This window comes from Panthera uncia, assembly GCF_023721935.1.
Source record: "Panthera uncia isolate 11264 chromosome B3 unlocalized genomic scaffold, Puncia_PCG_1.0 HiC_scaffold_1, whole genome shotgun sequence".
Lineage (NCBI taxonomy): Eukaryota > Metazoa > Chordata > Mammalia > Carnivora > Felidae > Panthera > Panthera uncia.
In genome coordinates this window covers 78,075,499-78,088,078 of record NW_026057582.1, presented here as the reverse complement: position 1 = coordinate 78,088,078, position 12,580 = coordinate 78,075,499, and the positions used below count along the sequence as shown (strand labels likewise).

Sequence of the window (12,580 nt, the reverse complement as noted above, 5' to 3'; positions counted from 1 at the left end):
AAGAAGTTAGTAACTTTCTCTGCCCTTTTACTTGGTAATTCTGATTAGGGGTGGCTTTGTTTTAGTTCAAATTAGACCTATCAGTCCATGTCTTTTGGGCTCTTGTCTGGGAGCATGCATGGGTATCTGGGCCATAAGGAGGGCACCCAATTGGGTCACTAAGTACTACGTGCTATACAGTGGGAAGGAGCTGGGAGAGAGTCTAAGGAATTTAGAAACATAGTCTCATGAGAAAAAGTCACACATGAAAAATTTTAAATTCAAGAGGTACATAGTGATGCAGTGCAGAAATATATCACAAGCCAGAAATATATCATAGTATAGTCCCACAGGCAATAAAAAGGGCAATTCCTTTTAAGTTGAAGAGAAGAAAACTAGATGTTGGGGTTTATCACTTTATATTTCATTTTATAAGATTTAGTGTGTTTTTTTCCTTCAGCCAGTCAAGATCCTTTTGAATTTTTATTTTATTTTACCTACTGTATTACGTTTCAATCTTTATATCCATGCAAAGGATCGGATGAAATGGATGAAGCATTGATTGTCAGTCTACAGAGTTTGCTTTTTACTGAACAGGTAACAGTCAGCCCCCAAAAACCTTTAAGCAAATGGTCATATATTGTTAAGGAGAGTTAGTATGGTAATAATATGTAGGGTAGATTGGGAGTTATGAAAACTAAGCAGGAAGACAAGAGATGGTTGTAATTGTTGAAGTGTGAAGTGATCATGAAGGATATTAGACTGGAAGATAGTGTGCACTACCGTTCCCCTAGTATATACCCTAGGATCTGGCACTTAGTAAGTACTGAGTGAATCTTTGTTGATTCAATGAATGAATTAATGTAAAAATTTTAAATGTAGGCTCTCTGGCAGAAAGAATGACAGAAGGAAAGGAAGGAGTCAAGTTCTTCAATATTTCAAGTTTTCATTGTGATTGAACCATTGCAGAAATAGGGAATTGAGCAGGGAGAGAAGGTTTTGAGAAAAAATCAAGAACATTGCTTTATTCATGTTAAATTTAGAACAACAAGGCTCCCAAGTAAAACAGTAAGAAGTTTGAGGGGTGCTTGGGCGGCTCAGTCAGGTAAGCGTCTGACTTTGGCTCAGGTCATGATCTCAAGGTTCGTGAGTCCAAGCGCCACATCAGGCTCTCTGCTGCCGCCACTTTAGCCCACCTCTGATCCTCTGTCTCCCTCTCACTCTGCCCCTCCCCCGCTTGTTCGTGTTCTCTCTCTCTCTCTCTTTCTACCTCCCTCCCTCCTTCCCTTCCTCCCTTTCAAAAATAAATAAACTTTTAAAGAAAGAATTGTCACAGGGGCCTAATATATGGGAGAGAGATCAGTGACTAGGGTTTTTGCTTTGCGAGCCATTTGCATAGAAGTAATAGAATAGTGGTCATGATCCTCAAAAAGGGAGTGTATAGATAAAAGAGCAGAAGGCCCAAGGGAAGGGCAAATTAACCTAATAGAGAAAAAATAGCATATATTGAGAGTGCTTACTATGCACTTAAGAGCTCTTGTATGTATTATCTGTTTTAGCAGTGACAACACACTTATAAGAGTAGGTATTACTAGGAAAATGGAAATTCAGAGAAGTTAAGCAATTCATCCTAGGTTCTATGCCTAATAAGTGTTGGAGCCAGTATATGAACCTAGATCTGTCTATCCTTGATTTCCATCTTTGGTGAAACTATTCTCTGGTCATGAATTTTGCCTATCTTCTCCACTAAATTCTTTAACATATTTACAATAGTTATGTTATAGTCTTTGCCTACTGAGTCCAATATGTGGTTAATATTGGGTCTGTTTCCATTTTTGTTTGTTTGTTTTTCTATTGATTATAAGTCACAGTTTTCACTTTTTGACATCTCAAATTTTTTTTTTACATATGTTGTGGTAGATACTGAATAAAAAAGAAGAGTAGAGACTAAAGTAATACCGTCCCTCCCCAAACCACACCCCTTCCTCTGTCTGACAGCTAGTCTGGGGTGTTTATTCTGTTTAATATCCAATTGAGCTGGGTCTGATCTGAGTTGCATTTTATTTCAGTTTACTACTTTTTTCAAATGCTTCAAGAGTAGGATCAGGGCTCTTCATTTATCAGGGCTTGTGGTCTATGCTCCCAGTGAGTCTAGATTTCTCTCTCTCTCTCTCCCCTTCCCTCCCTCCATTCCCCTCTCCTCCCTCCTTCTCTTCCTTCCTCACTTCTGTCCTCTCCCCCTGCTTTACTGTCCTGCCACCAGTGTTTCGTGCCTTTTCACAGGCTTAGTGCTCTGAGCCTCTCCTTGACTTCTTCCTGGCCTTCCAAGCCTTGGGAAAAAAATCTCTTAGTTTTCCTGCTCTATCCCCAGCCTTTGGTACAGTGAAAGCTCAATAGAAAAGACTTGATAAGTAGATGTTCCCAAAGGAATCTCTCTCTCTCTCTCTGTCTTCTGGCCCCAGCACATAGTCACTATGTGCAGTTGGTTAAAGCCTTTGGGAAAGAGTTGGCAGGCTATACTGACTCCTGGGTCTCCCCAGGACTCTAATAAGCCATTGCAGAAGTCCGCAGATGGTCATGTGTTTGACTGTTTTCTACACACGCTGATCGAAGTCTCTCTGTGGAAGTATGCCGTTCTCCCATTAGGAAAGCGGCCATGCATCTTCACTCGCCTAGGAAAGGTCCACCCCAACCTGGAATTTAGTTCATCCAGACTTCTTTGCCTCCTTAGCTATCTCTATATAAAACAAAAAAACATGATTTTGTAACCTGTCTGACATATTTTTGCTGTTATGGTGAAAACAACTGTGTTTTCCACTTTTTACATACTAACTGAAATTGTTAAATATAGTTTAATCATTAATAAATATTAGCCCTTAGTGAAGAAATATGAAAAAAAATTTATTTTTTTATTTTTCAATATATTTTTCAATATTGTTGAAATATTGAAATTGAAAAATATTTTTCAATATTGCTATTTTATGTACTTAAATTACAGAAAAAATCATGATAATTTAGTGAGAAACTAAACTTTAAAAAAACTGCTACCTATTTAGCATTTTCAGTGACAGTAAGATTGATAGAAAAACTTATCAAAGAGAATTGCAAAACTGTATTTGGAATGATTAAGTGCTAGCATACAATAATGGCAATTTTGAGTTGAAACCAGACATGGACTTGAGACATGTTAGAGACATATTGCAACTTTATTAAGCTGCAGTTTTCTGTGGACAGTATATTAGTAACACAGACTTAACAGGTTTTAGAAGAGTAAAGTGAATATTGTGTATCACAAACATGTCTCTGTAATGGGCACATCTGGATTCTCCACTTCCCTAAACTGACCCTTTCTATAACAGGCATACATCATGCTTTGGTGCTGCAAGGATATTGATTTCTAATAGAATGCTGTGTCTTCGCAGGAGATTCGTTACAGAGAGTGGTTGACTAGCATAGGCTTTGCTTCTTAAGAAAGTTCTCTCACAACGTCAAAGGGCCTTGGAGCTGGCTAAAAGTAAGCTGATACAGTTGGATTTTTCTCTGAGGACTCATGTCTATTGGAGCTTGAAACTAGTAGAGTTTAGAATGGCTGCAAAAGACATCCTAAGCATTCATATTCAAGACTACTTCTTGGTTCATCAGCTATAAAAACCAGTGAGCTCTTTATTCAGACTTCTTGACTTAGAATCTGTGTTCATGCTGATGAATCAATAATAGAAAGGGAGAAGAGATTGTGTACGTTTAGTAATAGAAGAAACATCACTGTTTCATTATCTTGTGGTGTTGAAATATAAGGTGTAAGATATTTGATAAGCTTCAAAACACCAGGGATATTGTCTTAATTTACTTTTGGATCTTCCTCATCTAGCATGACCTGCCTAATAATCATTTTTCAATAGATACTAGTTGAAGAAGTGATTACATGAATATTATGGAAATATTGTGTGTGAAATGAAAATATCACTGGATACATCCAAATTTTAGACTTCCTAGTACTGGCGGTCTTTTTATAATGATAATATGTTGGTTTCACATAGCAACTTACATTATTTTTACTAGAGACTAATAGAACTACTTCAGTAGGGTAACAGCAATGCCAACTTTAATTTAAAAATCCAGCTATTCTTTGCTGGTAGATTATAGAAAGTATGCAAAGCTTGGATAAAGCATTTTCCAATTAAAGGAAGCTAATAATTGGTAATGTATACTCTCACATAAAAAGACTGACCATAAAAGTGAGATTTGAAGGTTCACTTGGTGGAAAGGTGCTGGAATGAGAAGACCATTGAAAGGGAGATAAGCCAAAAAGAGGACAGGCCCTAGCTGGTAGAACGAGAAGACATTGCTGAAACCCATATCCCATTTTTGTTTCTACATTTTTATTGCAAAGCAGATATTAATTTAATTTGACTTAATATGCTAAAGTAAGCTGTTTTTGTTTTCTGCTCCCAAAAGGGCCACTGCCATAATTCTGCCTTGCTGATACTCTAGTTCATGATTCAACATGGTGAAAATTTCTGCTTTGCTCTTGTGAGCTCGTATAGCAAATGCCACCCAGTTTTCTTTCCCTCCTTTTCTTACTGTTTGGCTTTACGGTGTCATTCACATTACTGCTGATCCGTGGAGAGAACAGAATTCTCACAAACCCATGCCTTGAATCCCTAAGGGCACATAGTCAAGACTTGAAATGTAATGGATTCAGAATTATAGCACAACCACAAAAATAACCAAAGAAATAAATACATAACTATTCAGATAAAACTGAAGACTTAGGCCATAGTCCCAGCACTGGCAGTAACAGTGACATCAATGGAGTCACTCTTCCTTTGGGCAGTAAGGACTCTGGACTAGGGGAGGCTATAAGGAGGGAAAGCTATGAAATTCAGAACAAAGGGGATGGAATCACAGTCATAAAGCGTCTACACAAGAGCAGGAAGATTCTCTGACACAGCCAGTGAGCGTGTTCCCCAGCATCAATTCCAGTCATATATCAGCCCAATGGGAGATTAATTTACTGTTGATATCAGGATTATTTAAATAATACAGCTTATATTTAATGCAAATCACAGGTTGTTTATTTCTTTGCTTGCTTGTTTGATTTTTAATTTCAGAATTAATTAGACAACATGATAAGCTATCTATCCCAACATTTCTTGGAGTTAGACCTTCCTAAGGCTTGTCTACAGCTTTGGAACGTCACTAGTTCTTGGTACCCTTGGAACTTCACGAAAAACAGCCTCAAGCATAATAACCATGTCTGTGACTCCTTTCTGTTCACAGGCCACAGGAAAGGCCTTAGATTGCTTTCTCTGTGTCTCCGAAAAATGGCCTAAACATGACCTATTTTTCCCCATTCACATATAGGTCAAAGGACAAGAAGCAAGCACAGTTTGGCTGCGTATATTCTCATTTACTATCTAATGACTCAGTACCTTTCCTCTTTAGCCTTCTTTGAATCTAAAGCTGGTGTCATTCCTGACATTTATAATGATCTCTAAGTTTTCTCATTATACATAAAATGTTGGTCCTTTACATCTTTTTACAAGGATTTGGGGATTACTAACATTCCTATGCTTTATGATAACATTTTTCAGATGGCTTTAAACATATGTTTTAAGTAGAAATATAAAGTTATTTTCCTGTAGCTTGTGATGTATTTTGGAATTAAAGTTTCTTACATGTATTTTTTTTTAGGGAAAAATGCTATTAAGTGACAATTTTTGCTATCTAATTTTAAGTTTTGTTGTTGTTTTTGTTGTTGTTGTTGTTTTCCTCTTTTTAGCTTTCTAAGAAGTATGGAGTCCATGTTTGTGGAGAAGGCGGAGAGTATGAAACGTTCACTTTGGATTGCCCTCTATTTAAGAAGAAAATAATTGTGTGAGATACCATTTCAGCATTTTCTTCACTTTCCTTAAATTCAAGTGATGGAAGCAACTTAACATTAAGCTCGAGGCAACTTTTGTTGGGAGAAATAGAACATGTCCTCCAAGTTCACAAACACTCAATTTGTTTAATACCAGTGAAATCGTCTGAATACCTAAATCAATACCTGACAAGACGAGGCCTTCATAGAAGGCTATAAACTTTTTAGACATTGCACTTTCGTTTACTTGCTGATTATGCCCTGCAGTAAAACTGGTACCTACACACTGACACTTTTATCCTTTCATGAAGTGTGAATTGCCTGTATTATTTATCTTTCATTACAGCTACATTTGATAAACTGCCACATCAGTAGCCTGTGGGTTCCATTAACTCCATCCTCTTTTTCCTTTTTCTTGGCTTTTAGCAACTTGGAATAGTAATGCTAAACATTTCTCTTTCATTTTGGGGGGTTATTTTTACATATAAACTTTTTTTAAATGAATTCTATTTATGGTGAGCATAAGATTGTTAAAATTAGTTCAGTGAAAAACAAGAACTTTGTTTTTTTTGTTGTTGTTCAGTTTTTTACATTGTTATCCATACTCTAAATTATGTCACTCTTCTCCTATGCTAAAAGAACACTTTATCTGCTTTTCCTAAGCTCTCATTCTTGGAAAAGATTGGCAGAATTATGCTTGATTTCAGAAGCCTCATTTGATGAAAGATTAGAATCCTGTATTGAGGAACAGCTTCAACATGTTCACCACTAAGGGATGGGTTTTTTGGTACATATTAATAATGAGCGGAGGAGTGAGCTAAGAAAATTAAGACAACTCTAGGTGAATTTTCTAAACAGATACGTTTATCTAGTGAAACATGGCCAGGACACTTTCATTATCATATATATAATAATCATCCACTCTTCTTTCATGTTCTTCTAACTCTTTTCCTTTAATAACCATCAACAGAATAATTTATTTGGCAAATATTTATCAAGTACCTATTATGTCTAGAGCATTCTGCTGCACATCATTGTTGTTCAGAGATGGCGGGGCACCTGGGTTGCTCAGCAGGTTAAGTGTCCAACTCTTGATTTGGCACAGGTCATGATCTCACTGTCATAAGCTGGAGTCTGATGTCGGGCTCCACACCAGGTGTGGAGCCTGCTTAGGATTCTCTCTCCTCTCTCTGCCCCTCCCCTGCTCATGCTTTGCTCTCCCTCTCTCTCTCTTTCAAAATAAGTAAGTAAACACTAAAATAAAAGATAGGTCCTGCCTTTGAAGATTAGCTGGAGGATACATCTGTACACAATTAAGATACAAGATGATAAAGGATAAAAGTCATAAGTTCATAGGTAGGAGATATTTCTTCATTTGGGTATGATTCCTGAATGAAGTGTACATCAGGTCTTACTCTATACTATCTGGTTTTTCAAGAAGAGTATTTGCATGTAGGTTGAATTACAGTATAATGGGAAACTTGCAGTATATTTGCTTATTAATATGGGTCGAACTAAATTAGTAAAAACAAAACAAAACAAAGCACAGTAAGAGAAAAATGCCAAAGAAGCAAACTTTTCCCGTTTACTTGACAACTTGAGGTCTTAGAAGTCTTTATGACCAACTTAGAATTCTAAGAGATGTACTGCTTTACACTACATAACCAGAAGGTCTGTTTATTATAGTGCTTTAGCCCTAAACACTGAATCTTTTGTAGACATCATTTGTAGGCACAGAAACCTGAGCCTGACCAAGACAATAGCATGAGGGAAATTAGTCATGCTATCGTAGAGAGGGATGTCAGGGGAGGTATGGAACCCCCTAGTTTAAAAAAAAAAAAAAAAAAACCTCTCGTGCCGAAATGAGCTGTTCAGTTCAATTGAATAATCATTTATTGAGATGAATTGTGTGAGCAGAGCTCTGCAAGCTAATGCCCTGCCCTGTAGATGAGTTCTTCCTGCAACAGGAGAGGTGGGAAAATCACCCATACCAAAGTCCTAACATAACAGGTTAGACAAATTAAAGTTATTTGACTTAGAGATACAATTAAAAGTGTAGTTCTTGTAACGGTTTGTTAACAATTGACCATTAATAATACTGGATCTTGTAGGGGCACCTGGGTGGCTCAGTCAGTTAAGCATCCGACTTTGACTCAGGTAGTGATCTCATAGTTTGTGAGTTCGAGCCCCATGTCGGGCTCTGCTGACAGCTCAGAGCCCGGAGTCTGCTTCGGATTCTGTGTCTTATTCTCTCTCTGCACCTCCCCCACTTGTGCTCTGTCTCTCCCTGTCTCTCAAAAATAAATAAATAAATAAATAAATAAATAAATAAATAAATAAATAAATCTGGATCTTGTAACTTCGAATTCATTCCTTGGACAAATTTAACAATTTATCCTGTTCTATTTGATTTAATAGTGGCCTGCCACAGTTGGCATAAAACTAATTGATTATTAGGAAGCTCATTTCAAATGTCTAAATCAATTTATATATATATTTTTTTTTGATGAGAAGGAGAAGACCACCTCTAAGGGGAGAAAAAATAAACTTTTACTTGCAAAATGATTTGATTATTATTAGGGATTTTTTTTTTCAAAAACACAGATTGAATCCTTTTTGTATAATGAAGTAATTTAGAGAAATTGAGGTGGTTCTGGAAGTTTATTATAATATACATTTTGCCTCAATTAACATTTTTTAAATCTTACAGGAAAGTCATATAGCAGTCTTTGTCTGGAAGTAATTTTAAAACTTACTAGCTAGAACATTTCACAATTCACTTTTCATGTCAATTAGAATGTGATTACTCATTTCTAGATACAGATTTTTAGTTCAGAAAATAAAGGTGGGTGTTTTGTTTGTTTGTTTGTTTGTTTCTGGAAAGGCCTTGAGGAAAAGAATTATAGCCTAGCCTTTAACAAAGGAGGATAATTGCAAGACAATTGTAGATCCTCAAATAAAGAGCCTACTTATTACTTCTTACTTTGAAATATATATCTGTGTATCAGACATAAAAACTGAACTCTTAATGTTGTTTTAATGGAAGTGATTTTCTTCTGTCAACGAACATATTTTGTAAATGTCAGGATTTGATACAACTCCATCTTTCCATTTGAATTATTAGTATTGGTATTACTATACTGCTAATGTAAAGTTGCTACACATGGGATGGATGCATGCATGGATGGATGGATGGGTGAACAGATGGAAGGAAGAATGTGAAGGACAGAAGGAGGGAGAGAGGGAGAACTAAATTCCATGGTTAAAATACTTTGTACTCATTTTCCCCACCTACTCCTATTTTCTACCCACTCAAGGCATCATTCAGCACAGAGCATCATAATGTGACATTTAGCAGTAAGGATGAATCAAGCACTTATCTACCTTCTGACGTCTATCCTGTATAATCTGGGAATTTACTTAAATTTATGAACTATTTTCCTTATATTTAAATTTTTAGACCTATTAAGTATTATCTTTATTATGCTAGAGATCCTATATGCTATTATTGGTGTATACACACACGTATACATACAGCATGCACATATGAAAAAGTATGTATTCATGTGAAGATAGGTAACTGAAAAATTAGTGTGGGTTTGTGAGAGCTCACTAGTGTGTGTGAAGATACTTAACAAAGTTTCACTATACAGTCATTTATTCAGCAAATGTCTGATAAATACCAGGCAATGTACTCTGTACTGAGCCAAGAGAGGTCGGGTGGGGGTAAGTCAGACAAAGGTGATCAAAATCTGTTCCCTCTCTACGAAGGAAGACAAGCATACAAACACGTAATTATAATGTAGTAGATGTGCAATGAAAAGTCTGTGAACACATTACTAAAGCACATAAAGGAGAAAACTAGGGAAGGCTTTGCAGAAATGATACTGGACATGTCTATGAGGATAAGTGTGAATCCACAGAGGGTCTGTTTACAGTTGTCTTTTTAGAAGAAGGGTAGGAACAAAGACCATGGCTGTGTCTCAAGAGATAATGTCAGGGTTTTTTGTTTTGAAGTGAGGGGATAGGGCCTGACCTCACACCTTGGGAGCCTGGCCTGACTCACCTATCCTTTTGAAGTTGTAAATAGGGGTAAGTCTAATGCCACAGTGAAAGGGAACATGGGCTAGCCCCCTTGGCTGCAGAGAAGCCCCACTTGTATAAGAGATAGTGCCCAGACTCTTTGTATTAATAGGGAAAGGACAGGAAAGTAGCCAACTGGAAAACATTTTTGCTGTGGCACAGTTGGTCTTAATTTCCTGGGTAACTCTGAGGATATTCCAAAAGGGTAAAGAAGAGAAATGGTAGCATTAAACACTGTTCATTTGAGATCTAGTCTCTTCCAGTTGGCTGGCTTATTGTATAAGTGAATGAATTGATGTTAGTCAATTAGAGATTATGGGTTTAATAGAATCCATAAAAATCATATTCTTCTTTATTTAGCGCTTAGAATATCTGTGTTTTCTCTGAGTAACGATCTTTATTCAGAATGCAGTAATTACATTTATTAAATGAGCTATTTGCTGTCAACCTTCTGTCTCTTTTTAAAAAAATTTTTTTAATGTTTATTTACTTTTGAGAGACGCAGAGACAGAGCTTGAGCGGGGGAGGGGCAGAGAGAGAGGGAGACACAGAATTCGAAGGAGGCTCCAGGCTCTGAGCTGTCAGCACAGAGGCCGACGCGGGGCTCGAACCCATGAACCATGAGATCATGACCTGAGCCAAAGTCGGACGCCCAACCGACTGAGCCACCCAGGTGCCCCTCAACCTTCTGTTTCTAGTGGAGAATACTGGCATGACAAGGGAGTTGCTGACACCCTTTCTGCTGACATAGCATTGGTTCTGGGTTAATTAGAGTTTTGGTGTACTCCATTGTCAAGAATATCAAGACCAAGCTGTCTAGATGAGGCATAATCAAGGCTCAGGGTCTGTATCCACGGCTGAGATCAGGAACAGGGAGATTGAAATTTAATGTAAGAGTGAGACTGTACATAGGAACTGGAATCGGAATCTGATTGCTGAGCCAAGATAGGATCAGAACAAGCAACTCTGGACTAAGTAGGAGAAATAGGATTAGGGCTAACAAGCCAGAGGGGCACGTGGGAGAAATCGTGAGGCCCTCTTTACTTTGTCTTGCTCCTCCTCCTCATTATACCTGAGACATCTTTTGGTTGATGTAGCCTGTGAAGGCAGTTATACCTTTCTGTCAAGATCCTGACTCTTTAATAATTCTGTTTCTTTTATACTAGAAGTTGCTTTCCTTGTAATGTCACAGAAGCCTTTTTTAATGTTATTTTTCCTAAGCACTAACAAGAGGCATATTTGATATTAAAAGTTCATGAATGGTAGTTGACTTTTTTAATCATCAAACATTTTTTTTTTCTATCTCTGATCTTTCAAAGGGGAAAGTAAACAGATTTTGTCCATGAAAATTTAATATTTTGGAGCCAAGTATTTTGAGGTTCCTTTTATTGCCATTAAATAACTTTACATTACGAAAGTTGACTCAAAAATAACTTACATTAGTGGCAAAGTCAAATAAAGTAACAATTTATCTTGCTATCCTACAAAGGTTAAAATGCTAACAATGTAGTAATATAAACAATGGAACTAGCTCCCAAGGCATTAAAGAGATATGGGGGAATTTCTATTTTTAAAATTTCGGTTGAAATGCAAAACACTATTGCTTTCTTAATAAACAACAATAAAAAATAATTAGTTATTAGAACTTCACACATCTTAGTTATTCATATGTGCTTTACAGGGTATCTTTGATAAAAGTTGAGTTAATTTACATGTATCCATATGGTGCCAGCAAGCAGTTCATATCATTTTACCTGAATGTGGTAATTACTATGTCAGACAATCAATTTTAATAGCAACGATATTGCAGTGTGAAGAGTTCACCTAGAGCTTAAAACCATCACCAGCACTGCTTTTGTGAAGGATAATTGAGATTTTGTGTGAAACACTGAATGAATTACCTCTTGAAAATGAAAGGAATAATGAAGATAAAGCGCTATTGTTTAATGGTTAGCCCCTACCAAGCAAATTTGTGAAAATGAAATTGAATAGGAATTTTAAGTCTCAAAAGTGCTCAGAGAGCTTTGAGTGAACCTGAAAGTTGAACTGTGTGTCGTTATGAAGACAAAAAGCTTCGTTACTTTTTCCTGGAAATTTCATTTCCCCAATCCTTTTCCCAATTAAAAATTGGACTATTAATATGTAGTTAATCACTACATATTGTTCACCAGTGGAAATAAATACAAAAGGGGGATTTTTGGTCTCTTCTAGACACTAGCAGAGAACAATTTGCCATAATTTATGTAGTAAGTAAATGCATTATAAAATTTTTGTGTTTTAGGGATGCATCAGAAGTGGTCATACATTCAGCTGATGCATTTGCACCTGTTGGTTATCTACGCTTTTTGGAATTGCACTTGGAGGACAAGGCAAGTAAATCTAAGATTCAGACTCAACAGTGATTTCAATAGAAAGTTGAGATACATGCACTGGCTCTGTATATATAATTCTATAACAATAGCTAAAAGGGTTAAAAAGAAAGCATTGGGGTTTTTTTTCATATCCTTAGTGAAGAACTTTGCAAATGTTTTTAGTTGTGAGAACTCTATATGATGCAAAATAAATTACATTTCCGAAGAGTTTGTAATTCACTTCAAAAGGGACTCCTATATACATGAAGTAGTGAGAGGACAGGATATTATATAATCAAATATT

At 36.6% G+C, this 12,580-nt stretch overlaps 1 protein-coding gene across 3 annotated transcripts in view; it reads left to right on the top strand.

The window, feature by feature from the left end:
* The window catches only part of DPH6 (diphthamine biosynthesis 6), a 343,777-nt gene that overhangs the window by 322,648 nt on the left and 8,549 nt on the right, over window positions 1-12,580 (top strand). For all 3 annotated transcript variants that reach the window (XM_049613292.1, XM_049613294.1, XM_049613293.1), the window contains 2 exons: window positions 5,762-5,856; window positions 12,207-12,294. In XM_049613292.1, coding sequence (XP_049469249.1) covers window positions 5,762-5,856; window positions 12,207-12,294 — 183 coding nt within the window. The remainder of the gene's footprint in view (window positions 1-5,761; window positions 5,857-12,206; window positions 12,295-12,580) is intronic.